This window comes from Miniopterus schreibersii (assembly GCF_964146895.1).
Source record: "Miniopterus schreibersii genome assembly, chromosome: 12".
Taxonomy (NCBI): Eukaryota; Metazoa; Chordata; class Mammalia; order Chiroptera; family Miniopteridae; genus Miniopterus; species Miniopterus schreibersii.
Genome location: NC_138112.1, coordinates 73919349 through 73946380, shown reverse-complemented (window position 1 = coordinate 73946380; position 27032 = coordinate 73919349). Strand labels below are relative to the sequence as shown.

Genomic DNA, 27032 nt, shown 5'->3' with positions numbered 1-27032 from the left:
GGAACCATGGCAACTTGGCCAAGGGGCAGCCACCACCACCCTGAACTCCCGCTTTCCTCCAGTGGACTTTCATTCGCAGCTTCCTTTATCGCTATGAAGTAACGTTCCTTCTTTTGTCTGCCGGACTTGCCTCTCGTTTCTGCTGTAGCATGTTTGTTCCGAATTCCAGTTCTCTGCTGTTCCTGAATAAGCCCACTTTGCTGGTAACTAATTGGCTGTTTTATTTTTAAGGTCAACGCTGCTGTGAAGGTCTAGGTACACGCTGTGAGAGCACGTTTTCGTTTCTTCGGGTATATACGTAGGAGGGGAGTTGCTGGTGACATGGTAACTGTGTTTAACTGAGCTGTCAGTCTGTCTCTCAGAGTGGCTCAGGCCTACGTGTTTTTGCGGGCCCGGTCTATATTAACAAACTGAGTCGCCCCAAAGCAGCAGGTCCCCGCTGTTCTAACAGGCCAATGTCACGAGATCCCGTGAAAGAACTAGCTGCAGGCTGGAGTCCAGAGCTGGGGCAGAGGGTCCACGGGGAAGGCGCCCAGGAGAGCGCGGGCGGGCCTGGGGGCTGGGGGCTGGGGCTGGGGGCCCGGCTCGGGCCAGGCCGCCCGGCGAGGGGGGTCTGCTGGGGCAGCCCCTGTGTCACCCGGCTCCGGGGGGGACCACACTCCCCCGGGCCAGCCCGCTCCGGTTACCTAGCAACCGGGAGGCATCCTTCCCAGCAAGCACCGCTTCTGACGCGTGAGGTCGGAGACTACGAGGCCCAGCATGCCCCGCGGCCCAGAAGCGCGGACTACACGTCCCACAATGCACCGCCTACCCTTTCCTCGCCGCCCCCAGCCCCGGCTCTCCCGAGACCCCGCCGGCGAGCGGCGCGGCCCTTTCCCTGCGCCCCGTGCGCCGTGCGCGGCGCGCTCGCGGTGACCCGCTGAGCGTGAGGTCAGGGCGCGGGCGGAGCGGCTCGGGGCGGCGGCGCCATGCGGAGGGGCGAGCGCAGGGGCGCCGGGGGGCCGCGGCCGGGGTCCCCGGTGCCCGCCGGCAAGGCCGCGCTGGAGGAGCCGCCGGACGGCGCGCCCGGGGGCCGCCGCAGCACCGAGTCCGAGGTCTACGACGACGGCACCAACACCTTCTTCTGGTGAGTGGCGCGGCGGCCGGGGTCCGGCCGGGGTCGCGGGGGCGAGGCCACGCCGTTGGGGCGCGGGGGGCCCGGGGGCTCCGGGGCCGGCGCCGCCCGGCCTCCCTGGGGTCCCGGCCCCTGCGGCCCCCTCCCCCGGGCCCCGGGGACGCGGCTCGGACCTCACCTGAGGCGGCTTTCCCTGACCTGCCTGCGCAGAGTCCACCTCAGCCCCGCGCCTCCTTCCCTCCGGGCGCCCGCGTCCCAGCCCAGCCTCGGGTCGGGCTCCGCGCTGCCTCCGCGGGGCCGGGGGTCGCGCCCCCGCTGGGAGGGGTCACGCGCCTGCCCCCGGGCTTTGGCGCTCGGGGGCTCGGGGAGCGGCGCTGGGCCGGCAGGTCCCGGGCGCGCTGCCGCCGGCGCGCGGCCTCGGTGCGGCCCTTCCCCGTCTCGGCTCCCCTGGCCCCCCGCGAGGGCCCGCGCCCGCCCCACTCGCTGCTCCGCTCCGCTCCGCTCGGTGCCCGGGCAGTCCAGCTGGAAGACCGACTGTCCGGCCCTTGAGCCCTGCGGTGAGCCCTGGGGGGGGGGGGCTGAAGTAGACGTGCCCCTGCCCCTGGGAAGCGCGCGGGAGAGACGGGCCGTCTGAGCGGGACGGCGCCCGGGAAGCTGCTCCTGAGGGGGCCGAGGGCGGGACTAGGCGGCGCGCGAGGCTGCCCGGGAGGTGCGGCCCCCCCCCCCGCGGGCCCGCAGGAGGGGCGCGTCCGGGACGCTGGGGTCCTGGTGTGTGTCGGACTCAGGAGAGATGCAGGAAGGCTGCTGTTGGGGCATCGCTTCTGCGGGTGCCAGCAGCTGCGACGGGGATGGCCGCCCAGCCCTGCTGGGGGGACCACGCGCGGGGGCGTGAGGAGCCCGTGGGAGGGAGAGGGGTGGGCACCTTCTCCACAGGGGCGGCCCCGAGCTGGACACGCTGCGTGTGCATCAGGCCTGTCCAGCTGTCCTGCTCAGACTGCAGGAGGGAGGGCACCGCCCTCTCGCAGACCAGCTGGTGACCCCCGAGACGCTGAGGTTCTGGGGCGCCGTGGCTGGGCCTCTACTGGGTGCCAGCGCCTCTGGAGCTGACAGGAAGCCTCTGGCACAAGCTTGGGACTCACGAGGCACAGAGCCTATGAAGGGATGGGGGTGTCCCAGCACCAGCAGGCGCCAGGGAGCACGCCCCACCCGGGCTGAGAACGACGGTCCTCAGGGCTCTTGGTCGTTCGGAAGTGGGGCCCCCAGACTGAAGCTGAGCCTGCCTGTGAAGAGGGCGACTGGGGTGGGCCAGGAAGGCTCGCTAGAGGGGGTTGCCGCAGGGCCAGCTGGTTTCAGGGACCTGCCTTACAGGTGGGTGGGCCTGACCCCCCACAGGTGTGAGGTGCCCTGTGCCCTGGGGCGGGCTGGCGACCAGGTCCGTGGTGTGTGCAGCTTCTTGCTGCATCTCAGGCCTCTCTCCCTCACCTGTGCAGGTTACCAGATACCTCCCTGGCGAGAATTACTTCCTTTTACCTGCAGAGCTTAGCCATTTAACCTTCTTCTGAGTTTTCCCTTACCGACTTGCTGTGCTAGGATTTTAAAGGCTCTTACTTTGTTTATTAGAGAGTCTTAGTAATGAGTGTTACAAAAAACTAATGACTGAAAATATGTATTTGTGGAAATGACTTTATGTTCCATAATCACTCAGAAACTTGTGTGTGGTTCAAAACCTTGTGTTTAAGGTTTTCCTTTTCAAAGAAGGTTGGGCTTCTTTGGGGCCCCTGATGGTGGTGTGGAGGCCATGCACGAGGATTTGGGGTTTCTCTGTTACCACTTGTCAGCCACAGGGTGTGGGCTCCCCCAAACTAGGCCCAAGGGATGGGGTGTGAGGACCGCAGGTGTCCAAGGTGGCAAGGACCCTGCTTCTTCTGCTAATTGTGGTGGTCTTGAGTGGGAGCATCCCACATCCACAGACACAGAGGAACTGCGTGAAGAAGTGTCTGCTCATGTCTAAAAATTGTTTGGTGGACGCCCTGGAGAGGTGCTGGTGACACACCACCTGTAGGTTGCAGGGCCGCTGGGTTACCATGCTTCCTGAGCCCTCCTGAGTCGGGGGTGGATGGCTGGCTGTGATGTGTTGGGAGTACCTGCCATGTGCTTGGTCTCCCACGCTGCCCTGCAGTGAGCACCCTCAGGACTCAATGGCCGCCCACCTGCAGTGCACCTCACAGGAGACGGCAGGGAGTGGGGGTGCTTTAGGTGCCCGGGTTCCCGAGTACACCTTTCTCAGTCACTGTGGGTGAGAGGTTTGCCGGCTTCACTCACGTCTGGGAAGCATGACTCCCCAGCTGTTGCCTTTTGGTCGTGTGGTCGGTGTCACGGCCCCAACACCCCTTGCATGCCTGGGCCATGCCTCTGGTCTGGCCTCTCCTGACGGAACGTTGTGCACTGTGTCCTGGCCACACCTCGTGTTTTCTCTAACAGGGTTGGCAGGCCTGCCTTCCTGCCCACTCGGCACAATGAGTGGGTGACTGACAACGGGGTATTTTCTACTCTTGGGGCAGGGAGCCAGCTGTCCTCACGCCCTCACCCTTGCCGAGCTACTGAAGTCACAGGATTTACAGCCGCTATGTCCTGTGCCCAGATCACAGGACGCAGACCTTCCCCAGAGTTATGCCTTAGCCATCACACCAGAGGGTGGCTTGTCCTTCTGGCCCTGGGGGTGGAGCAGGGAGCAGTTCTGCCTGCAGAGTCTCCTCGGTGCCCCGTTACTTCCACACGGGTGGAAGTGGGCCATGTGAAGGCAAGGGAGCATTTCTGTTTAACCAGACTCGCAAGTTACTACTTCTGTGCTCTTTTAAAGATGGGGAAACAGTCTGAGAGATGAATCAAGTTGCTTAAGGTCAGAAATTTAGTGAGTGGCAAAGCTGATACTGAAATTCATATTTTCCCTGCTGTGCTTCATCTCCTCTCTGAGGAAGAGTATCAAAGCAGAAACTTAAACTTCACAGGAGACGCGAGGGAGAGCACGGGCCAGAGCCTGAGCAGTGGCCCGGGGTGAGGGGCCAAAGCCTCCCTGGGCCTTTCTGTGTCATCACAGCTGCATGTTAAGGTGCTGTGTGGGGGCTTGAGCCTCACTGTACAGCGGCTATGTCTGCACCCACACTTCTGTCCGAGGGAAACGGCTGATCTGGTTGTTTCTTCCCCAAAGTGCTGTCATAACTAATACATTGGAAGGTGCTCAGAACTACGAATGAGGTGCCTTTTAAACATCACTGCTGTCAGCACACAGAATCTGTAAAGTGATTTTGTAAATGTTTTTTAATCGGGAAAGCGGCTTATTTGTTTACTTTTTGACCCCCTTCACCCATTTCTTCTGCCCACCCCCCACCCCACCTCTGGCAGCCGCCAGTTTGCTCTCTGTATTTGAGTCTGTTGGTTTTAGATTCCACAGGTAAGGCAGATTAGCTGCTGTTTGTTTTTCTCTCACTTAGCATCATGCCCTCAAGGTCCATCCATGAAGCGGTGATGTTTCATTCTTTCTTATGGCGAGTAACAGGTGGCTGGGTATATCCAGCCGCCTGTGTTGACCAGCACTTGGGCTGCTCCCATACTGGGTGTCGTAAATAACGCTGTGGTGAACGTGCGGGTGCATGTGTACTTTAGGGTTAACGTTTTTGTTTTCTTCAGATAAGTACCCAGAAGTGGGATCACTGGGTCAAAAGGCAGCTCCATTTTTAATATTTTTTAGAAAACTCCACACTGTTTTCCACAGTGGTTGCCCCAGTCTGCATTCCCACCAGCAGTGTGCCAGGGTTCCCCTTTCTCCACACCCTCGCCAGCACCTGTCATTTGTTGGTTTGTTGATGGAGCCATTCTGACAGGTGTGAAGTGATACCTTCTTGTGGTTTTAATTTGTATCTCTCCGATGATTACTGATCTCGAGCATCTTTTCAGGTGTGTGTTGGCTGTCTCTATGTCTTCTTTGGAAAACTGTTCAGATCTTGCCCCATTTTTATTTTTATTATTTTTTAAATATATTTTTAATTGATTTCAAAGAGAGAAAGGGAGAGGGAGAGAGAAACATCAATGATGAGTCATTGATCGGCTGCCTCCTGCACGCCCCCGACTGGTGATGGAGCCCACAACTCAGGCCTGTGCCCTGACCAGGAATCGAACCTCAATCTCCTAGATCCTAGGTCGACGCTCCACTGCTGAGCCATGCATGCCGGGCTTGCCCATTTTAAAATATTTTTGCTATTGAGTTGTATGAGTTCTTTATATATTTTGGGTATTAACCACTTATCAGATAATATGATTTGCAAATAGTACCTCCCAAAGGGTTTCCTCTGCTGTGGAGAGGAGGAAGCCTTTTTAAGGATGACTTCATCATAATCTAATGGTTGAGGTCTGACTCTCCAGTGCCACTTGATTCTGGCTGTTCTGAAGTCTGTCCTGCTGCCCTTCCTCCGGGTCCTCGACCCTCTGTCCCTTTCCTGCCTCAGCAGGATAGACTGGGTCCTCCCTGTTCTTTACTCTGCTTTCCCAGGCCCAGTCGGTGGCTGCCCGAGTGGCAGTGTGAACATTTATCTTGGGGCAGAGAGTTGTCTTCATTTTTCAGGTAATCATTGTGTTTTTAGGTGAATGGAAAGATGCATGACCAGAGCTTCCCTTGCTCCTTGGCTGGGCCCCTAAAGAAACTACAGGAAAACCACTGTGTTTGTGGAAAGTAATATTAAGGACACCAGGGGATTGAAGTCGGTTAAGACACAAGACAAAATTTCACGCTCTACTTTGGCTTGTGGGCTGCAGAGCTGCTGTCTTGTGGGACACCCGCAGGGGACATGGGCACCTCTTAGATCCTGCAGGGACAGCCCTGTGCCCACCGAGGAGGGGCTGGTTGGAGTGCTAGTGTCCCTGAGCGGCACTGACCAGTTCCGGGCCCAGCTGTCCCCCTCTCTTCCCCAGGACACCTGGGCCATGTCTGTTTTGTCAGAGACACTTGCCCAGCATGAGAACCCTCCTGGTGGGGTGGCTGTCAGTCCATGGCTGGGTCCCTGGGACAGTCCTGCCTGTTTCCCTGGTGTGCCCAGCACACTGTTGGTCCACCTGCTGGGGGTTGGGTGTGCATTGGGCCCTAGGGGACCTGCTCCCTGCTCCTTCCTTGTCCTGTTCTGAGGATGGTCTTCTCGAGGCCTGCGGGACTGTTTGCTTGGGCCCTGAGCCCTGCCTCCACGCTGTCCTGGACTCCGACCTTGCACCCACAGTGGTGTCTTTATGACTTCTGGAGTCTCACTCTGACTCCCCAGGGCGTGCAGTTCTGCCAGCTTTTGCAGTTGTGGCTCCTGTAACCACCTCACCAGTGGAGCAAGCCGCTCCCTCCCCCATGTGCAGGGGCCTCGCTCCCCTCCTTGGAGGCCCGAGATCCAGTGCATGGCAGCTGATGCACCATCGCTCCTGCCGAGTTGGTGTTTGGGTCGCTCCGTGTGACTTTGTCATGCTTGCATTCTGGTAGCCCGCCCTCTAGGTCCCCTTCCTGTCCCCTTCCTGTCCTGCCTTCGTTTGTGTGTGTTCTACCTCAGCGCCTGGTCTTGTTTTCTGTCTGGTGTTTGGAGTGTTGCTCTGGGCTACAGTGAGCGTCCCTAAGCCCTCCCCTCCTGCTCGGCCACGTCAGGTCTCAGGGCTGGCAGGTCTCAGGGCTGGCGGACTGTGTTCACGCTGCCGCTCTCCCTGGTCCTGAGGCATCTGAATCAGTAGTTCAGGTCCAGCCAAGGAACAGTCTAAGTCCTGCTGATGAGCTGCTCAGCCAGTGGTCTGTTTTCTTCAGGGCCCTGCTTGAATCCCATCCTTTCTATTAAAAAGCTTCTCTAAACCCAGAAAGACTAAACCTCCGCCCTACTTTCTTTATGTGCTGTTTGTAGTGTTTGGCGCTTACTCTTGTGCTTGTGGAGAGAATGGAGGTGGTGCTGGTGCCAGTGGTGGTGTTGCTAGGACAGCGCGTGCTTCAGAGACAGCACTGAACTCGGCCGTTGTTTACCATCCCAGTTTCCTCACCTGTAAAATGGAAACAGTAATGCTCTGACACTCTCCTTTCCAAGTTGTAATAAAGATTAAGAATGAAAAAAAGAAAGAAAAATGTGTGAAGAAGAGTCAGCTTCATGTGCATTTGGGTGCCCTGTCCTCATTCCTGGTGGCCTGGTTGCCCCTGGTGTCGTATCCCTGCTGCTCGAGACCTTCCTAGCAGTCCCTTTAGAGCAGGTGTGCTGGGCCCGCGTCCTGTCATCGTCCCTCCCTCCCAGAACCTTTAGTTCTGGAGGATGTTCTTGCTGGATAGGGAATCCCTCAACGTTGGAAGCATCTCCTGGAGATGGTCACACTGAAGCTCCAGGGAGTTCCTCATCTCTGCAGAACTCACACTGCCTGTTGGGACCTGGGAACTGGGCCTGTGGCGCCCTTTGCAGAAGTCCCAGGCCAGTGTCTGTCACGGGCCACTTCAGGCTAGTCCCAGGCGGCTCTGTGTGCCTGCAGTCCTGGGCCTGACTGCCTGTGGTCTGTTCCAGGTGAGCCTGCCGCTCTCCTCCCACACCAGGCTCTGAGGGTCATGCCCCAGGGAAATGGCAGGGACCAGAGCCCATGCTTCCCTCAGCGTCTGCCAGCTCTCCTGAATGAAGGCTTCCTGAGTGAGGGTGCACCCTTCCTGCTGTGGGTCCTGGTGTCTCTCACTGTCCTCCCTGTCTTGTTTATTGGTCTGTCATCTTGTGCATCTCAGATGTGGTCATTGCATGACACACGAGGCTGGTCATCTCAGTGTGACCTGCTCAATGACAGGTGGTGTGTTCCCCAGCTGCCCTGTCACTCTCAGCAGCACACGCTGCTCTGGACGCCGGTGCTCTGAGCGCAGCCGTGAGCGCTCCAGTGTGCTGCATGCCCCCTCCCCCCGTGCGGGGTCTCCCCCAACTAGGGATACTCAGTCCTGTACTCTGGGTGGAGGTTGTGTGTCCCCTTGCCCTGGTGCTCTGACGTGGTCTGTGTGTTTGGGTTTCAGGCGGGCGCACACCCTGACCGTGCTCTTCATCCTGACCTGCGTGCTTGGCTACGTGACTCTGCTGGAAGAGACCCCTCAGGACACGGCCTACAACACCAAGAGGTAACCAGGCCCGGACTCAGCCATGCAGCCGCCTGGTGGTGCTGTGTGAGGGCGCCCCTTCGGGCGAGACTCCGCACAAGCAAGGTTTCCTTTCGTCGTTTTCATGTAGAGGGTTTGTTCAGGAGCAGCGGGCAGGGGGGCCCCAGGCAGGACTTGGTCACACTGAAGAGCTTTCCCGCCCGGCCGAGATGGCTCAGAGGTTGAGCATCGACCTAGGATCCAGGAGATCGTGGTTCGATTCCCGGGCAACCCAGGGCACATACCTGGGTTGCCGGCTCAATCCCCAGTGGGGCCGGAGGTGCAGGAAGAATATATTAAAAAAAGAGAGAGAGCTGTTCCCATACAGCTGTGAAATCAAGGCAGAGATGAGCAGTTCCAATGTCATCAGGCAGGTATTGTCACAAAAGGTGACCCCGGCTGGAGTGGGCCCATATGGGGTGTACTGGGAGCGCCTCCCCAGGGCAGGGGATTGGCTCTCATCCAGGTGGCAGCTCCCTGCAGGGGCTGACTTCTGATAATGTCAGAGCTTTTGATGCCCTCAGGAAGGTTTCAAGGGTAGGTCATGTTTATTTTCTAAAACTAATACATTGTTAAAAGCTTAGCAAATGGCTTTCCTTAAGCTCCCTTTGGCTTCTATCACTGTTCTTTTGGGATCTAACAAGCTCCATCACTTTGGGCGAGTAGTTTTAATTTCTCCCTGAGGTGGCGTCATCCAGCGAGCGCCTGTGTGTAGCTGCTTCCACTCGGCATGGTGGTTTGACACCTGCGGGTGGCTCTCAGTGGTTTGGTTCCCAGCTGGGAGTGCTCCCCCGTGAGGAGGCACCACACACTCCAGTGGTCCATTCATCTGTTGGTGACGGTGGGATATTTATGTATTTGTATAAATGCACATGTATAAGTGTATAAGTGATCCCATTAAGACCAGGAAAGACCAGCCACAGACTGCTAGGAAATGTTTGCAGAACATACCGGATAGGGGACTTGTTTCCAAAATATGCAAAGAACTCTCAAAACTCCACAACAGGAAACAAGCAGCACAGTTAAAAATGGGCAAGAGGTCTAAGCAGACACTTCACCAGAGAAGATGGGCAGGTGGCAGATAAGCACATCTGTCATCAGGGAAACGCAAATTAAAATTGCGACCCCCTCTACACACTTGTTAGATAGTGAAAGACACATGATACCAGGACTGGCGAGGACACGAAGAGCAAGGGATGTCACCACTGGCGGGAAGCAGGTGGGAAGCAGGCGGAGCCACAGGGTGGGGGCAGCCTCAGGGTCTCATGGAACCACACTCACCGCACAGTCCAGCAGTTATGCTCCTAGCCATTCGTCCGGATGGATCGAGAACTCCTGTCCACCGAAACCTGCACTCAATCTTTACAGCAGCTTTTCTCATAATTGCCCCAAACTGGAGGCAACCAGGACGTCCTTCAGCAGGTGATGGATCAGCCGACTGCGGGACGTTCTTTGGGAGGAAGAAACTTTTCTCCCTCCCAGGTTCCTTCAGCTGGCCTAACCTAAATCTGTGCGAGGCGGGTAGATTAGCAAGGAAAATAACTAGACTTAACTACCTGCCTACGCGTGAGCGCCCCACGTGTGTAAGAGGTTCTTGGACATGTGTGGTCTAAGTGAAGGAGGCAGTCAGGTGCCGGGGCTGCAGGATGAGGAGAGCAGGTGTCCCGTAACAAGATGCCTGCCCTGCCCTGTGGACAGGCCACAACGGGTTATTTCTGGTAATAGCTCTTATTATGGGCAAGGCCACTAAGTTAAATTTTTCAAGGGAGAGGTAAGAGCTTTTTAAGCCCACAGGGTCTCAACTGCCTTTGGCTCAGAACAGCCTACATGCCCACGTGGTGTGTCTTGGGGAGCCTGTTCTGGCTCCTGCGGTCCTGCCTTTGAGACTCCTGAGAACTCTCACATGCCAAAAGTTGGGTCAATTGATTGTTCTGTGTCTCATTGGACTGGTCTCGGTCTTGAGAACAGTTCAGTTAAACAGTTTTGACTCATTTCATGAGGTGCTGATGCCGGTGGGCTCCCAAAGTTAGGCCTGGGATGCAAGGAATCAGGTCTTTAATAAGCGGCATCTCTATGAAAACAAAAGAGAAACAATGATTAATGGTTGGAGCAGATGGTCATCCTGGTGTCCAGGCTCTGAAGGCAGGCAGCCGAGAAGAGTCCCTGGTGTCTGTCCGGCAGCATCTTCAGGGGGAGTAGAGCCAGGAGTGGGAGTCTGACAGTCTCCTGTTTGCTGTGTGACCATCTGCAGCAGGCACCAAGGTTGTCCACAGGGGAACCCCACGTCTGAGTCTACAAAGTTGTCCCGCAGTGGCTCGCCTGGCCTTGGGGGAAGGGCAGCTTTACTTCTGTGATTCCATGTCAGAAGGTGGAGAACAGCTGGAAACATTGGTTTGGAGTCATAGCTAGAAGAAACTGGAAGAATTCAGCACCTGTCCCATTTGCAGGAGGGAACAAAAGCTCAGGAAAACAACCAGCACTAGGCTGTGTCCACAGAGGAGTGTTGCTGAGACTCTAAAGTCACCCCCACTTTCACCAACGACAGATACATGAAGACTAGTTATTAGCAAAATCACCCAGTTTCAGTAAACCTGGCCTGTATTTGCACGGGAACAGCAAGAACAGTAATTAATCCTTTAGGCTCTTTAAGTCTGCTTTGCTAGAGTTTTTCATAAGGACTCTCCAGATTGAACTTGACCTCTCGGGGCCAGAACAGCCTAGGCACGGACTTCCTGTCAGACTTCATGTGCAGTACCTGTAGGGCTGGGCGAGTGCCTGTCTTCTCGAGGTCCCCAAGGTATCTAGAGTTTCCTGCATCTGCCAGGAAATAAATGTTCAGTTCTGCTTACACAGTGTCATTTACCAAATTGCTCTTAAGTCGTAGCTCACTTAAGAGAAAATTTCCTTGTATCTGGAGAACAAAAAAAGTTTAAGAAGCAGCAGTGTTTCAAACAAAGTCATAAAAAGTCGCCCTCGTCCACTCATTCAGTCTGCATTGAGATTTGCTCGCTGGGATCCAGTTTTTCTGTAATTCTGTGGCCTGGCCTGTTGGTCGAGGGTGATTCCAGGAAGTTTGCAGGACTTTCTGTCAAGCTCAGAGGATGTGCTCAGGGCAGTGCTGTCCGGGTGACCAGAAGCTGTGAAGGTTCGCCCCACATGGAAACACGTTCTCTACCAGCCCATCCCTGCAAGGGCATCAGCCTGTGGCAGGGGGGCCTCAGCCCACCCAGAAGTGATTCACACAGCAGCATCCTGACAGCCCGTCCTGAGCTTCAGCAGTGTGAAGTCCAGCTTATGTGTGCTGCATAGACAAAGGGTAAAAAGCCAGAAGGTGGGGCTGTCTGGGGCTCCATAGCCGACTGCTGTTTAATTCACAGCCTTTGTCCCCACTTCTCTTTCCCTGACTCAGGAGCAGACTGTGGCCATGAGACAAAGGGGTCAGGATGAAGGGGCCGGTACTGTGGGAGGAGGAAGGGACTTCCTTGCTGAAGCGGATTGGGCCCCAATCTTGAATTTTGTGTCTGAACCTTTGCGTGAACGTCAGCAGGACATTTCAGACACAGCTTCGGGCTCTCGCAGAAGAGCCAGTGTTCTCACAGCATCAGAGACCCAGCACAACACAGAACACAGCAGGTTCTCTCCGTAAAACACAGAACCTTGCTTCCAGAATCGTCTCGGAGCAGACGGGTAGAAAATCTCCGTCCTTCACAGATGACGGAGTCTGAGAGTCAGTGCACTGTTGGTAGGAGAGCGACCCCCCCAACTCTCTTACCCAGCTGATCGCACGTAAAACTTCCTCAAGAATCCTTTCTCGTGAACTTCCCACAGCATTCTCTGTCCCTTTTAGCTTGTCTCCTTCTCTGACCCACTCAGAAATCACCAGGACAAAATCTGTTGTGTCGAGTAACGAAAATACGTATCCGTGTCTCACACCTGTTTTTAAGCCAAAACATACCCTGTTTTTCTGGTACATACAGTTGTGTCCCCAGTTATTGTTATTTGTAGCTTTAATTACATACACGAGGATTCTTAACCTTTAGAAACTTCCGTTTCTGGTGGAAACTAAGAAGTAAGCAGTTGTGAGCTGTCTGTCGCACCAGTATCTAGAGTAACACATTTATATATACACTCCACAATCTCCAGGAAGATTGGCTCTTTCATCATATGCTCTTCAGTGAGGCACAGACGTTTACGGAGAGACCTGGGCGTCCTGGTTCCTCTGTGGTAAGATGCCAGAGGGGATGAATCTGTGTTCAGTAACCAGTGGTTCATTATTTTATCTTATTTGGATAAGTCTGGATAGTCAGTGAATTTCCGTCATTTAATCTAGTTAGCAAAACTTTGAAATTTCACAGAGATTTAGGAAACCATTTTTAATAACTTTTTTTAACTCTCACCCAAGGATATTTTTCCATTGCTTTTCAGAGAGAGTGGAAGGGGGGAGAGAGAGGAACATCGATGTGAGAGACGTGTTGATGGGCTGCCTCCCACACTTGCGCCGACCAGGGCCAGGGATCAAGCCTGCAATGAGGTACGTGCCCTTGGCCAGGAATCGAACCTGGGACCCTCAGTCCACAGGCCAACACTCTAACCACTGAGCCAAACCAGCCAGGGCAGGAAAACATTTTTAAGTACACATCAAATATAGTTACAGCTGAAGAGTTTTCCCCAAAAAACTCTGTATCCTACTTACATTATGTACTTGCCCTTAATGATTATGTTTATATTACTTATGAAAATTCTCATACCAGATTATCTTTCTCAATGGCAGATTTTGCAACACAGATAACACAGGCTTGACTAATAAACTAGGTAGAATAAATGTACTCTACCAAATGCTGGTGCCAGTGCCTGCACATGCCTGTCTAACCAGCGCCGGCCTCAAGCATGTCCTAGATCACGGGACCCTGAAAAGCATTCGGGTTCCTTTCTATTATAGTTTTGAAAATTTTACATAGGCACTTGTTTGTTTAAGCCATTTAATTAGAGGCCTTTGTTCTGGTTGGAGTGCCATCCTGTGCACCAAAAGTCGCGGGTTCAATTCCTGGTCAGGGCACATACCCAGGTTGCGGGTTCAATCCCAGTTCGGGGTGCATATGGAGGTAACCGATCAGTGTTTCTCTCTCACATCAGTGTTTCTCTCCCTCTCTCCTTCCGTCTCTCTAAAATCAGTTTTTAAAAAAGTATATCCTCAGGTGAGGATTAAAAAAATAGAGCCCGGGCTGGTTTGCGCAGTGGTTAGAGCGTCGGCCTGCAGACCAAAGGGTCTCAGATTCACTTCTAGTCAAGGGCACGCACCTCGGTTGCAGGCTTGATCCCTGGCCCCGGTTGGGGCATGTGCGGAGGCAACTAATTGACGTGTCTCTCACACAACAGTATTTCTCCCTCCCTCCCTCCCCCCTCCCCTACACGCTCTCTAAAAAAAAATCAATGCAAAAAAAATCCTAGAGTGAGGATTTGAAAAAATAAAAAATTAGAGTTATACAAATGAGTAGGATCAGCAGAGGTAGAAACTGCCGACAACACAGGTGAGCTCACACAGGTGCCCACGGGGACCTCAGCCTGGGGTGGGGGGTGCGTTACCTACTCAGGCGGTGGAGACTCTTTCTAAGTAGCATCTGTGGGAGGACTTCAAGTTGCCTGTGTCCCTGCAGAGGAATCTGGGAGCCAGAGAAGCAGGTTGTAGCTTCAGAACACCCACGTCCCCTCTCCCCTCAGTCTGGAGAAGGCAGGTGGCCTGAGCCGCTCCTGTAGCTGCCTCACCGGCTTCACAAAGTTTGCTCTAAATTCCCAAGGAATTGGGGTGAAACTTAGGTGACAACATAGGCTGGCCTTTCAGTCCAGCTAGTCGTCCCTGATCATCTCTGTCCCTGAAAGGTTAACGGTCAGTGATGCTCAGGCAGGCTAAATAGCCATATTAGGGGGGCGAATGAAGAAAAATAGCCCTGGCTGGTTTTCTTAGTGGTTAGAGCATCAGCCCTTGAAATGAAGGGTCCCAGGTTCGATTCCACCCAAGGGCACCTACCTCGGGTGCAGGCTCGATCCCTGGCCCCAGTCAGGGCTTACACAGGAGGCAACCAATCAGTGTCTCTCTCACATCGATGTTTCTTTCTCTCTCCCACTTCCACTCTCTCTGAAAAGCAGTGGAAAAAATATCCTTGGGTGAGGATTAAATTTATTAAAAGGGAATGGGGCCCAGCCCATGTAGCTCAGCAGTTGAGCACTGACCTAGGACCCAGGAAATGGCCAGCAGGGCACATGACCAGGTTGCAGACTCGATCCCCAGTCGGGTCTGCAGGAGGCAGCTGATCAATGACTCTCATCACTGATGTTTCTCTCTCTCTTTCCCTCTCCTGCCCTCTCTCTGAAATCAATAAAGATATATTTTTAAAAAATAAATAAAAATAAAAGGGGGATAGGATCTCCAAAGGGAAGGGATACCCAGCACTGAGCCTAAGGGTACTGGGTCCATAATGGAAGCAAAAATATAATTGGACAGTGAGACAAGGAGGAGCATAGCAGAGGCAACAGGAGAGCCCAGGCTGGGCTGCTCTGGCTCACTGAGAAGTCAGAGAGAAGGGGGCCTTGGGGACAGGTTCAGGGGGTCCAGCCCGGGACGAGCTGCCACTGCCCATTGCTCCCCTGGGGTCCCCTCGGAGGGATGAAGATGGCACTGGTGTGCTCCCCTGGTGGAGTGATCACCTGTCCTGATCTCTGGACACACCCATTCACAATCACTGAGGATCCACCTGGGTATCCAGAGTTCTCTCGTGGCCTTGGGTGGCCTCAGACTGGAGCAAGGAGACGGCCTGCCCGCTGGCAGCAGTCACGTGGCCCTTTGTTTTAGGTACATGCCTTTTGTCTCTTTAACTTTTCATTCCTCTTTTGCAACAAATCTTTCAGCGAAGCTACTTAACTTTTTTTTTTTCAACTCTCGAATTCCTAACTGTGGCCTCCATAGGACTTTGTCCACAGGTTTTGGTTTTACAGTTCTGGGTCGGAACATTGCTCCCAGCCAGAGTCTGTTCCCATAAACATTCAGGTGGAGCTGATGTAACTTCTTTCCCTAAAGCCCGTTTAACTTCCCGGTCTTCACGATCTTATCAGTCCCTGCGCTTTTCATCCAACTGCCCCAACTGCCGCCTGGGTCAGGGCGTCACCTGGTCTGGGAACCACAGTCCACGAATTCTGCATCCCGGGTCCTGGAAGTTCTCTCTTCTCTCCTGATGATTTCCCCCTCTTCAAAGGCTTTGGGTCCCAGCGAAGGTCAGCCAAGGACCCTGATCCTTGCGTCAACCTCTTATTAACCTGACTGCTGCCCCAAGGTTTCTCGGTGTCACCTCTGTGTCCGGCTTTTAAATTTCCCTGCACAGGGTGGATAGAACAGACTTGTTAGGGCCCTTTGAGACGGGAGCCTCACAGGGGTCCCGCTGTCCCAGCCTTTGGTAGTGAGGTACGGAAACGTTTCTTTTCACCCCTCGGCGTCTGTTTTGTTAATCGCGTTTCTTAATAACCACCTCAGGATTTCCATCCTCGGGCGCCTGCAGGGACTTTCCTTTCTGCCCCTTCCTTTGCTCCTGTCAGTATTTGCTTTGTTCACCTTATTTCTTAATAACCTTTAAGTTTCTCACCCTTTGGACTCTCCCTTGGGCCTTTCGCTTCCTGCTGTTGTTTTTGTTTTTTGTTTTTCTTTTTATAGCGTAGTGGAGGAAGTTTATTTAAGGATGAGGAGAGAACACTGTTAATTGACCTAATGTTTGATTAGCGTGTGCAGGACTCCTGAGGGGAAGTGGAGGCAGCGAGCTCAGTAAGGCTCCCAGGCTAGTTTCTATCTGGAAGGCTTGTCGTTATATTTCTTTGTACTCATTTAAAAAATAATTTGGTCTTTTAGAGGCACCAGTAAAACTGCTGTTAAGGTGAGAGCTCTCTAAACATTTTCCAATTTAGAAGTTTTTCCAGTTCAAAGGATCTGTGTTTCTCTGGCCAATGACAGTAGGATCCATTCATTTCAGTAGCAGTTCCAACCAATGAAGCCTTTTATTGGGAATACCTGGTGGTAGCTTCCCAGGCCCAGAATAAACCTTCACCGTGGTACAGACAGTGCAGCCCCATGACCCAAATTCACACCCCAAAGTAGAGATGGCACAGCCCTCATCACACAGGCAGTCAGGATGGTGGTGTGCACGTGGCGTCTCTGGTCTCCCACAGAATATGAGACGCCTCCCTCCACAAACTGGCTAATCCATGGCCCCAGCAGGCACTACTGGAATGGGATTGTTCCAGCACCAACAATAATGAAGGTGGAGACGGCAGAGGCCCCTCACCGGCTGGGGTTTCTCATGACACACTCCCCTGAGAGCAGGCATGGCCAAAAAAAGACACTCGGAAGCCCAGTCGGTTCACCTGGCTGCCAGGTGCACCCATTAAGTGTACCTCCAAGAGAGTAGAGACCAGAGACGAAGCCAAGCTCCTGGGTCATAGAACGAGACGGAAGGAAAACCTTGTCCAGTTTTTAGTGAGAGACCCACAGCAGCATTGGTCTCAGCAGAGCCGTCCTGAGAGAACTGCTGGACTCCTAGCTGTGAGGCCAGCTCCAGCTCCAGGCTCATCGGGAGTCTGTCCCTGCCATATTTCCTTCTTGTGACAAACGAAGCAAGAGACAAAAAATGACCGTTTCCAGGAGGAGTCAATGAAGAAAACCCATGAACCATCCGGTGTGGCTCAGTGGTTGAGCATTGACCTATGAACCAGGAGGTCAGGGTTCGATTCCCGATCAGGGCACATGCCCAGGTTGTGGGCTTGATCCCCAGTGGGGGGCATGCAGGAGGCAGCCGTTCAATGACTCTCATCATTGATGTTTCTATCTCTCTCTCCCTCTGCCTTCCTCTCTCTGAAATCAATAAAAAATATTTTAAAAAAAGAAAGAAAAGAAAACCATGAGTCACCAAGCCCAAGGAGCCAGATTCACAAGTATTTTTCCTGCCAGCCTTTAACTTCTACTGCACCTGAGGAGACAAGGGACGCTGGAGACTCTCACCTCCTGCCTGCTTCCGTCACACGGCGCCAACCTCAGCTGTAGCAGCGCGCCTGCTAAGGGTGCTCCTGGCTGGCTCGCTAAACAGGGACGGGAAAGATGATTTTCCTCCCACCTGAGTTTTGGCTGGACTAATCAAGTTAACCTGAGACAGATTAGCAGGAGAAAACAACACATTCATGACAGATATACACAGATTCCATCAGAGTGTGAGGCCCACTAGGTGTCCTGAAATGGGAGGGAAGCAGGGTGTCAGGGTAGCGACTCAGGCACAGTACACAGACCCCGTGCAGGGCCTCCTCCTGCGGGCTTTGCTGCCCGGCAGCCAGCCCTTCCTGCTGCAAGTCACGTAGCTCTGCCCCCAAGTCCCAGCTTCCAGCCACCCTGCCCCACCAGGGTCGGGGGCTGTCACTGGGTGGGCATCCTGGGGGCCCCTCCCGCCTCCCACCTGGGAGAAGCCGGCGTGGACCTGCGCTGGCGCACACTGAGGGGCTGTTTGTTCTTTATTTGCAGAGGTATTGTGGCCAGTATTTTGGTTTTCTTATGTTTTGGAGTCACACAAGCTAAAGACGGGCCATTTTCCAGACCTCATCCAGGTAACTTGCCATTTCGTGTTGTGTGTGTCCCACGTGCTGGTTCTGTTCTGAGCGGTTGCTCTGTTGTGCTCCTGGGTGTGAGTGTCCTGCCCTCCCCTTCTGGACCCTGTCTGGCCAGCCACCCAGGCTGCTATCGTCTGAGGACGAGGGGTGTGTTCCTGCTCCTTCAGCCCCTGGAGCCCCTTCAGACCCTCTCAGGCTCCGCTCCTCATCCTGCCCGCAGCTGCCCTCGCCCTCCTGTCTCTGCCGTCTTCCTCAGGGGCTTCTTCCAGCAGATGAGATTCCCCCAGGACTGTCCAGTGGGGGTGGGGTGGGCTTCAGCGGGTGGCTGTGCCTTAGGTGCGAGGCGTCTGCTCTGCCATTGAGTCACTTTCTCTGTCCCCCACCCCCCGAAGTTATGGGGGGTCCTGACAACCTCAGGACCCTGGCCTGCCCTGGCCCAGTGTGTTAGGGCTCCAGCTCCCAGGGGCAGGACATGCTTGGTTTTCCTGAGGGTCACAACTTAGTAACACGTTTCTTTTCTGTCTCAGGAGGGGTGTGTACTTATTGTAGAAAATTTGGAAAGTAGAAAAATATTTTTAAGTAAAGATAAGCACCACTCACACAGAATGACCACTGTTAGACTTCGATATGTTTACACAGGTCTACACATCCTGTACATGTGGAATTGGTGAGTGCCTCACTTCTTGCATTTTCCACTGCAGGCCCACACAGGCGGGTCCTTGTTCGTTTGGTTGACAACTGGAGTTTAATGGCTGCTTATTTAGCGTCATCTGATGTCCTCCAGTTAACCAGCCCGTTCGGTTGTGTTAGGGATTTCCAGTTTCAGCTGCAGTGAACTTTCACACGTGCCTATGTGCATGTCTCGGTTATCCATCTGATGAGTCCTGCGGGGGGAGCCGTGGTTACTACCAGTGGCCCTCAGAAGGGTTGTGTCTGCGGCCCATTGGGCACCATGCTTGTCAGTGAGGTCCCGGTCTCTAAGCAACCCATGTGGCAGGGCACAGCCACGCGGAGGACTGGGAGGGCTGCGGGGGTGAGGGGGCCCACTTGGAAATGCGGGGCCTCTCCCCCTGCTCAGGGTCTGCACCTCCCATCCTACTGAATAGTGTGGACTCCTCACCAGAGTAGAAAAGTGAGATAATGGTGTGAAAACCAAAATCACAGTGAAAACCAGGTGCAGTTAGTCTGTCAGATCGATTTGGAAGGCAGGGTAATACACAGATAGCCTGTGGTGTTCAGACTGGCCAGCGGGCAGCTGATTGTTCCAGCATTTGGCCCCTGGGCTCCAGGAGATGCACCTGACAGGAGGCTGGTTATCTTTGTCTGAAACCTGCCCCTGTGGTTTCTTTGAGCCATGAGAGCCTGAAGCCAGCTCCCTTCAGAGGGTAGCCGGTGGCCCTGGTCAGCCCTCCTTTCAGTCGAGTGGCTCCGTGCAGACTCCATGTGTCCTTGTGATCTGTGGTGGTTAACATGGGAACCTGTCTGGGAGCACCTGCTTCTGAAGGTCATATTGACCTAGTGGTTGGCAGGTGAATCTGACCAGCCCTGCACAGCAGGCCAAGAGGGACCAGCAGGAGGCTCCATAAAGGGGGTGCTGTGGGGTGTCTCTCCCTCCTTCTCCCCAGGCATCACTGAGAGGAGGCTCTGGGGGGGTTTCGCTTATTTGGAAACTTGCATTGCCCGTGAGAAAGGCATCCTTTCAATGTATCTTTTCATTGGCTCCCTCCAAAAGCTAGAGCCAGTCAGGGTATTACCAGGGCTGTCGAGACAGCCAGATTTGATGTTTAGGAAGTAAGTAGGAGTGTGGAGGTAGGTACTGAATCCGGGAGCCAGGAGACCAACCTCCTGGTGGTGGAAGTGGGGGGGAGGGCCTGCTGAATGTTCAGGGGATGGGTGGGTGCCACAGGGTGACAGTGACAGAGGCTCTGAGATGGCCCACCCTCTGCTCCGGCGGGTGCAGGGCCTGCCCTATTGGAGGTGTACAGCAGTAGAGGGGAAGATGCACGTTCAGACTTGTCTGCGACCCGTGGGGAGTTCCTGTGGGCAGAGAAGCCCCATTTCCAAGGGACATGTCACCTGACGAGCAGCTCCTGGGGTGAGAGCGGCCCCGTGTCTTCACCATAAGCCCCTGTAGCTGCCATCGCAGCCATTGGACCTGGGAGAGTGTTCCGAGCTTTTGCCACCCATGAGTGCGTGGAGAGTATATCTATCACCTCGGCCGCTTATCCCCAATGTCCCAGGACTACCTCAGCAGACTTTCCGAGAGCTCCCCACTTTGTATTTCCTGCCTGCACCCGGCTGGTTTTCCATATGGGGTGGGCAAAAGCAGGTTTACAGTTGTAGTACAAATAAGTGACACAGTGACTAATAAGTAGTGATTCAGGAGTAACTGGGTTCACGCACTCACAGCTGTACCCTCCTGTTGCCCACGCTGCACGTCCGTGGCTGTTCTCAGGCAGACACAGCGCAGGCCCCGAGGGGCTCGGTTGGCCCTGCAGACTTGTGGGGTCGCCACGCCTGGTGCTGCAGAACTCACACTCCCCGTCTGGCACGTCAGGCCCTGCCCCCGACCCCCCCAGCATTCACCCATCGGTCTGCCCACGCCTGCATCCCCCATTCCAGCTGGGGGTGCACTGTACAATGGCCCGTGAGTGGGAGACTGCCCCAGAACAACCTGGGCCCAGCTGTGGCTCCCCTGGTCCAGAGCCTCTTAAAAGTTTGTCAGCACCACCTTTTTTACTCCAGGTGAATTGCTCTTAAAAGTAGGCTGGTGGTTTTTTACTGTCATGACAGGGAAGGTAGAATCTGGGCCTTTTATTAAACAGGGTCATCAAGACTCTTGGAAGGTAAAAGTTATTGTTTGTGAAAAGCTGAGCTTCCCATTGGAGAGTGTGAAAGGCAGGTGGTTCAGGGTGCACCACATGCAGACTCGACACACACACTGAAATGTTACATGAGAACATGCAAGATCTGCTCCCTTAGCAACTTGCAAGCATGACATAGTCACCACAGGGACAAGTTTCTAAGTGCACTGATCAAAACGGAAGACAGTTCCCTAAAACAGGTGTCACAGTGACCAGATTGGGTTCATCCCAGGAGCTCAGGGCTGGTTCAGCATGAGACAGGCATTGATGGTTCTCATCACTTAGCACTGCAGAGAAAAGCTTACGTGCAGAAAATAAAGCCACGTGCTCATTTGTGATAAAAACTGAGCATGCTGGAATTGAAAGGTTTTCTTGACGTGACAGAAGGTACCCACCGGGACCTGCCGACCCGGAGGTGTTGGGTTAGAAGCACTGCTGGTGAGCACAGGACCGTGTTCCTGTCTCTGCTTCTGTCCCTCTGCACTGCAGTGAGACAAAAAGAAAGACTTGAGGACTGGCATGGAAAGAAAGGAAGGAAAACCCTTTGGAGACACGTGTGCTCACTTCTGAGTCAGGCCTTGCTGTGGGAGTCCACCAGCCCGAGGGGCCGAGCAGACCGTGTGTCCTGGACTGCGGGCCGGCCCTGACGCTGTGCTCTCTCCTAGCCTACTGGAGGTTTTGGCTGTGCGTCAGCGTGGTCTACGAGCTGTTCCTCATCTTCATACTCTTCCAGGTGAGTCGCTCTTGGTTGGGTCAACTGGGAATGTAGGCGACGGAGGATGTGGGCGCAGGTAAGCGAGGGGCCATGAGCCCTTCCAGACCTGTCAGCTAGAGCCCAAGCCGAGGTGTGGAAAGCGGAGAAACTGCCCCAGTGAGCCTCTGCGGGAACTGGGAGTGCCTCCTGGACGGGACGCCCTCGAGGTGAGAAACTGCCCCAGTGAACCTCTGCGGGAATCCAGAGTGCCTCTTGGACGGGACACCCTCGAGGGCCAGTCCTGCACTGGCTCCCTGCTCCTCCGTTTCTTCAAATGGGGAGTCCGGGTCTGCAGTCCGATTGATTCAAAGAGCACCTCCTGATGGGCCACCTCACGTGTTTGGATTGATGGTTCCGCATCTGCCCTGATTGGTTAGCATAATGCATGTGAGGCATCGCTGTGCAGCTTGGTGGCTGGGCTGGTCTCAGCCTGTGGGTGGGAGACTGTACCAGGGGCCCCTCCCTAAGGGTCTGCCCCCCAGGGGGCACCCAGGCCCGAGGCTGGTCTCAGCCTGTGGGTGGGAGCACGTACCAGGGTCTCCTCCATAAGGGTCTGCCCCCATGGGGCAGCCAGACCGGAGTCTGAGGCTCAGCCCAAGGCTTCTCCCTGAAGTGCGGCCTGCGGGGAGGCCTCCTTACGGCTGCTAGATTCTGGCCTGAATTCTGCCTGGTTAAGCGCAGGGAGTCCCTCTCGTGGAGGTTGCGAGGGAACCTCCAGAAGGATGTTTGTGGGGAAGCCAGAGCGGCCTTTCAGCAGAATCTGTGGAGCTCAGTGGCCCTGGACCTCTGGGTGCAGGTTGTGCTGCGTGGGCCCTGCCGTGCCGGACTGGGGTCAGGGCCAAGTGTATGGACCGGTTCCCATGCAGCACCTGGTGGCCGCCTTTGCTTTGAGTGGCAGGAGCTCCAGAGTTAGGGAGAGAAGCAGGCCAGACCCCAGGACTGGTCGCCGAGAGTTCCCGGAGGATCCAGGGCCAGCCCTCACTGGGGTTCCATTGTGGTGGTTGGCTAGCCTTGGCTCCCTGTGCTTTTCTCCCTCCTGGCTCCTGTTCTGTGGGCCGGTCAGGGAAGGCTGTGGGTGTTGGGTCAGGATCTGTTGCCACCAGTGTTGGTTGTTTATATCCCTCACTCTGGTTAACTTAATGAATACGTGTTGATGGAGATCCCTCATTTCAGGGTCCTTCCTGTTCAGTCTCAGAGCTCTGTCAGTGTGGCCGGGGACCTACGGTCACCAGATAATTTTTACTTTCTAGGGGAGGTGGCCATCTACGGCCCCAGCCCTCAGCCCTGGCGATCAGGACAGCTCTCCCTCCATTGCCACACTTTGTGTTTGAGAATCTCCCTTGAGCAGGACTGTACAGTGTGTGGCCTCGGGGCCTGTGAAATGCATCCGACTGTGCCATCGGCACCCCATCCTTTCTCCCTGACGCGGATGCACCACAGTCTGTCCCTTGAGATGCTGAGACATTTGAGTGGTGTCTGTTTTGGGGCTGTGAGAACAGAGCTGCTTTGAACACCCCAGCCTGGCCCCGAGGTGCGCTGGGCTGCGTCACATTGTCCCGCTGGGCATACCTGACATCAGGGCGGTGCCCGCTGTGTGCCGGGGGCTCCCAGTTTGTCTGCCAGCAGCGGCATGTCAGCTCCTGGGGTCTCATTCTGTCAGCCAGCTCTCTGACGGCAGACAAAGCCTCCGCCTGCTTGGACAGGAGCCACAGGGCCTTGTCCACGTCCTGATCTGTGTTTCTTGAATGGCTGGCCGGGCCCCCAACTTCACGTTCATTCATTAGCCGTGCAGACACCCCCTGGGTGAAGTGTTCATGTTTTTTGCCTTTTTTAAAAATTGGGTTTAAATTTTTTTTTGTATAGTTCTGGCCCAAGGTCCTTTGTTGGATGTGTGGTTTGTGAATACTTTCTCCACACCTATAGCTCGTTCTTGGTGCTGAGCAGGACGTCCTTCCCAGGCCGGCTTGGACACAGACAGCGCAGGAGGCCGCCCAGGGCAGGCCCCTCCCTGAATGCCAATTGCGGAGAGGAGCTTGTGCAGAAATGGCTGCTGGGCTCTGCTTTGCTTTCCTTTAATTTTAGCCTCATTAGCAACCAGGAGCCCTTCTTACTAGGTCTCTTTTTTTCTCAGGGTTTACACCCCTGGTGTCCCTTTCTGTCCCAGGATCCCACAGAAGACTTCGTGGTTACGTCTCCTAGTGCCCCTCTGGGCTGTGACAGTTACCAGACGTCCCCTGTTTGGTCACCTGGACAGTTTTCAGGAGCACTGGCCAGGTTTGAGTCAGATGTCCTTCCAGTGGGATGTGGGAGGTGATTGCTCCTGTTTTTCAGGATGACTCTGACCAACCACGAGGTCTGAGGGCCACCTTTCCCAGTCCTGCAGCGGCAGGCGGGGTGCTGTGGGTCCCTGGGGTGCACACCTGGCAGGATCGTCTTCCCTTTGTTCGCACCCTTCATCGCCTCAGCAGCATTTGAAGTTCCCAGGGTGTGTGTGCACCTCTGAGTAGCCACACGTCCTGGTCTTCCCACAGGTGGAACCGTCTTCTCAATTTTGTTCTCGGTTTGCTCATCACGGTTCTGTGGAAACAGCTTGTTTTCTGTGTGGGCTTCTGTCTTGCGACCTGCAGACCTTGTTTGTTCTGGCGGTTCTGCTGTTGCTGTTTGGGTGGGTTTCTGAGCGGCCTCTGGAGACTGGGTTGTGTCACCTGCTCAGAGAGGGTTCTGTATCTTCCTTGCCAACCTGGCGCCTATCTCCTGCCACGTTGCCCCCGCCAGAACCTCCCGGTGAAGTCAGCCAGAGCTAGAAGGGTGGACAGCCCGCACAGCCCTGCATTAGGGAAAGAGCCTCCTGTCCGGCACCGTAGTATGTTGCCAGCTGTGGGGTTTTCATAGGTGCCCTCATCAGATGGAGGAAACCCCTTCTGTTCCTAGCTTGTTGAGTGTTTTTGTCACGAAAGGGTGTTGGATTTTGTCAAGTGAGGGGAGCATGTGGGTTTCCCCTTTGTCAGTGGATGTATTACATTCACTGTCTCGTTTTGAGTCAACTCAGCATTGCTGGGAGAATCCCCCTGCCCATGAACAGCCCTTACGTGCTGTGGGTAGTTTCCCAGGGTTGGGCTGAGGGCTCCTGCCTCCGTGTCAGAGTGTTGTCTTCAGGGTTCCTGTGCTGGATGTTTCTGGTTTGGTGTCAGGGTTACCTGGGATTTGTCCGGTGTTTTTCTCATGATTTGACGGGTAAAGGTGTGTACGGCCAGCATGACTTGTCACTGTCCACGCCACCTCCACCCTGCCCCTGCCCGATGTCAGGTTCCCTCCCTGGGCGCACTGGGGGGGTGGCCATCCGCATAGTGCCCCTGGACCAGAGTGCTCCTCTACACAGGAGGCCTGCCTCTGTGCCGCAGTTACTGTTGCTCATCCTTGGTTCCTGTCCCTGCGCATTTGTACTTTGGGTTATAATCCAGCACTTTATTGATCTTGTTGCTCTAATTGCTTTGGCCATTGGGAACTCGCTCATTTGGCTCCTGCACACCTCACATCCCCCCATCTTGTGGGTTCTTGGTATTTTACTGTTTTGTCTTGTATTTTTTTACCACTTCTTTTTTTTCTGGTGCCAGAAGACATTCCAGGCCCATCCTGAGCATTTCCTGCCCAGTGGGAACCAGCCATTTCCCCCAGGAGCCCAGGTCCTTTACTGGAGGAAGGTCTCGGGGACCAAGCCCTGGGCACTGGTGGGCTCCTTGCCCTGGGGTGTTGGAGCTGCGAGGCCCCCTCAGTGGACGGCATGACCGTGTCTGTGCACTGAGCGGTATCTATACGTGTCTGTAAATACATACCATGGTCACTTTATGCCCTCCTCCCCTGCGCCTGCCTCTGGCCCCCTCCCCAGGCTGCGTCCCGTCCATAGGAGTGTGTCAGCAGGGGAGGCTGAGGGCCAGGACACCCACTGGCCTTTGCAGAGTGTCACGGTCTGTCTTCCTCTGGTGGCATCAGTCCTCAGAGGTCCAGACAGACTTCTTACATTCATCCAGTTTTTCACATTTGAGGGCTGAGTATCCAATTATCTGCCGCCCTGCTGACTGGTCGCAGGCTCAGGGCACGGCCCTTCTAACCTTCAGACCCTGTGGCTACCAGAGCACGTGGGTGACTTCAGCTGTCTATCAGTCACTGCCTGAAGGAGGTTCCCAAAGACCAAGCCAAGGACAGGGCCTCAGTCATGTGACTGACGCAGCTGAGTGTCACCTGCCCATACAGCCTGGAGCCGCCTCTTCCTTTGTCCCTGGGCTGCTATTCAGGGCAGGGGTGTGGGGATGGGGTCCTGATGATGAGCTTGCGGGGACGTCTCCTCCTCCGCAGTCCCAGGGTGCTTGCTGCGTGTCTGGGAGGAACTGCCCTGACACCGTGTGACATGGGAGGGGCCAGCGAGACCAGTGATCTGAGACCCCCAGTGCCGGGCCACCCTGTCCCTCCCATGGGAGGTGCACCTGTGACCCCTCTCAACATGGTCCTGTGGGGGTGCAGAGCATCACCTGGGACTTGGGCTTCCCCAGCCTGCTCAGCCCTGCAAGGGGGGACGGTGTGTTGGCCACACCATCATCTGCACGCCACAGGCCCATCTACGTGTACGGCTGGAGGTCAGTGATGGGTGGGCATGTGTCTGGCCCCACTAACGATGATGCTGACCTTGCAGACTGTCCAGGATGGCCGCCAGTTTCTGAAGTATGTTGACCCCAGGCTGGGGGTCCCGCTGCCAGAGAGGGACTACGGGGGGAACTGCCTCATCTATGACCCAGACAACGAGACGGACCCCTTCCACAACGTCTGGGTGAGGGCCGGCCCAGGACTTGGGGGCGCCAGGATGAAGTGTGGGGGACTCCTCAGGCTGCCCTGTGCTGGGTATTTCCAGAACCCACGTCACCGAATGGTGGCACAGACTCCATTGGCGGGTTACCCTGTTGTCCTCGACATTAGGGTGTGTCGTCCACACACCGCAACACATGTGCGTGAGACCCCGACTGTCTCTGGGGTCTGGCAGGTGCTGTTCAGAGGGGCCTTGGGGGTGGGTGGGAGGCGACCCCAGTCATGTGCACAGGGGAGTGAGGGGCTGCTGGGGAGGGAGGGCTGTGGGGCTGCTCAGGGTAGGGCGTGTATGAGGCCTGTGTCCCATCACCCACAGGACAAGCTTGATGGCTTCGTGCCTGCGCACTTTATTGGCTGGTACCTGAAGGTAAGGCGAGCTCATTATTGGCTGGATGTCCTGAACACCACCCGCCCTGTGGGCCACGGGCTGACGTTCAGAGTGATGAGCAACAGCCTGGGGGCCACAGCACAGGACCAGCAAGCTGTGGGGAGGGTGAGCCAGCTGTAGGGAGGGTTTGTAAAACCACCTGTAAGCTCTGGGTGTGACGCCCACGTGAGCTTGTCCTTGGCATATGGCCAGTGAGAACAGTGGAGAAAGGCGCTCCGACCTACCTGCCCTGCTCCTGTGTGAGCGTGTGGCCCTGACCT

The 27032-nt window shown here is 55.2% G+C and overlaps 1 protein-coding gene across 1 annotated transcript in view; it reads left to right on the top strand.

The window, feature by feature from the left end:
- The first annotated feature begins 880 nt into the window (after nucleotides 1-880).
- Nucleotides 881-27032, top strand: part of PTDSS2 (phosphatidylserine synthase 2) — a 28579-nt gene continuing 2427 nt past the window's right edge. Inside the window, exons 1-6 of the mRNA XM_081155456.1 lie at nucleotides 881-1126; nucleotides 8157-8258; nucleotides 17824-17906; nucleotides 21439-21506; nucleotides 26215-26349; nucleotides 26701-26751. Of these exons, the coding sequence (XP_081011582.1) occupies nucleotides 969-1126; nucleotides 8157-8258; nucleotides 17824-17906; nucleotides 21439-21506; nucleotides 26215-26349; nucleotides 26701-26751 (597 nt within the window). The 5' untranslated portion in view covers nucleotides 881-968. The remainder of the gene's footprint in view (nucleotides 1127-8156; nucleotides 8259-17823; nucleotides 17907-21438; nucleotides 21507-26214; nucleotides 26350-26700; nucleotides 26752-27032) is intronic.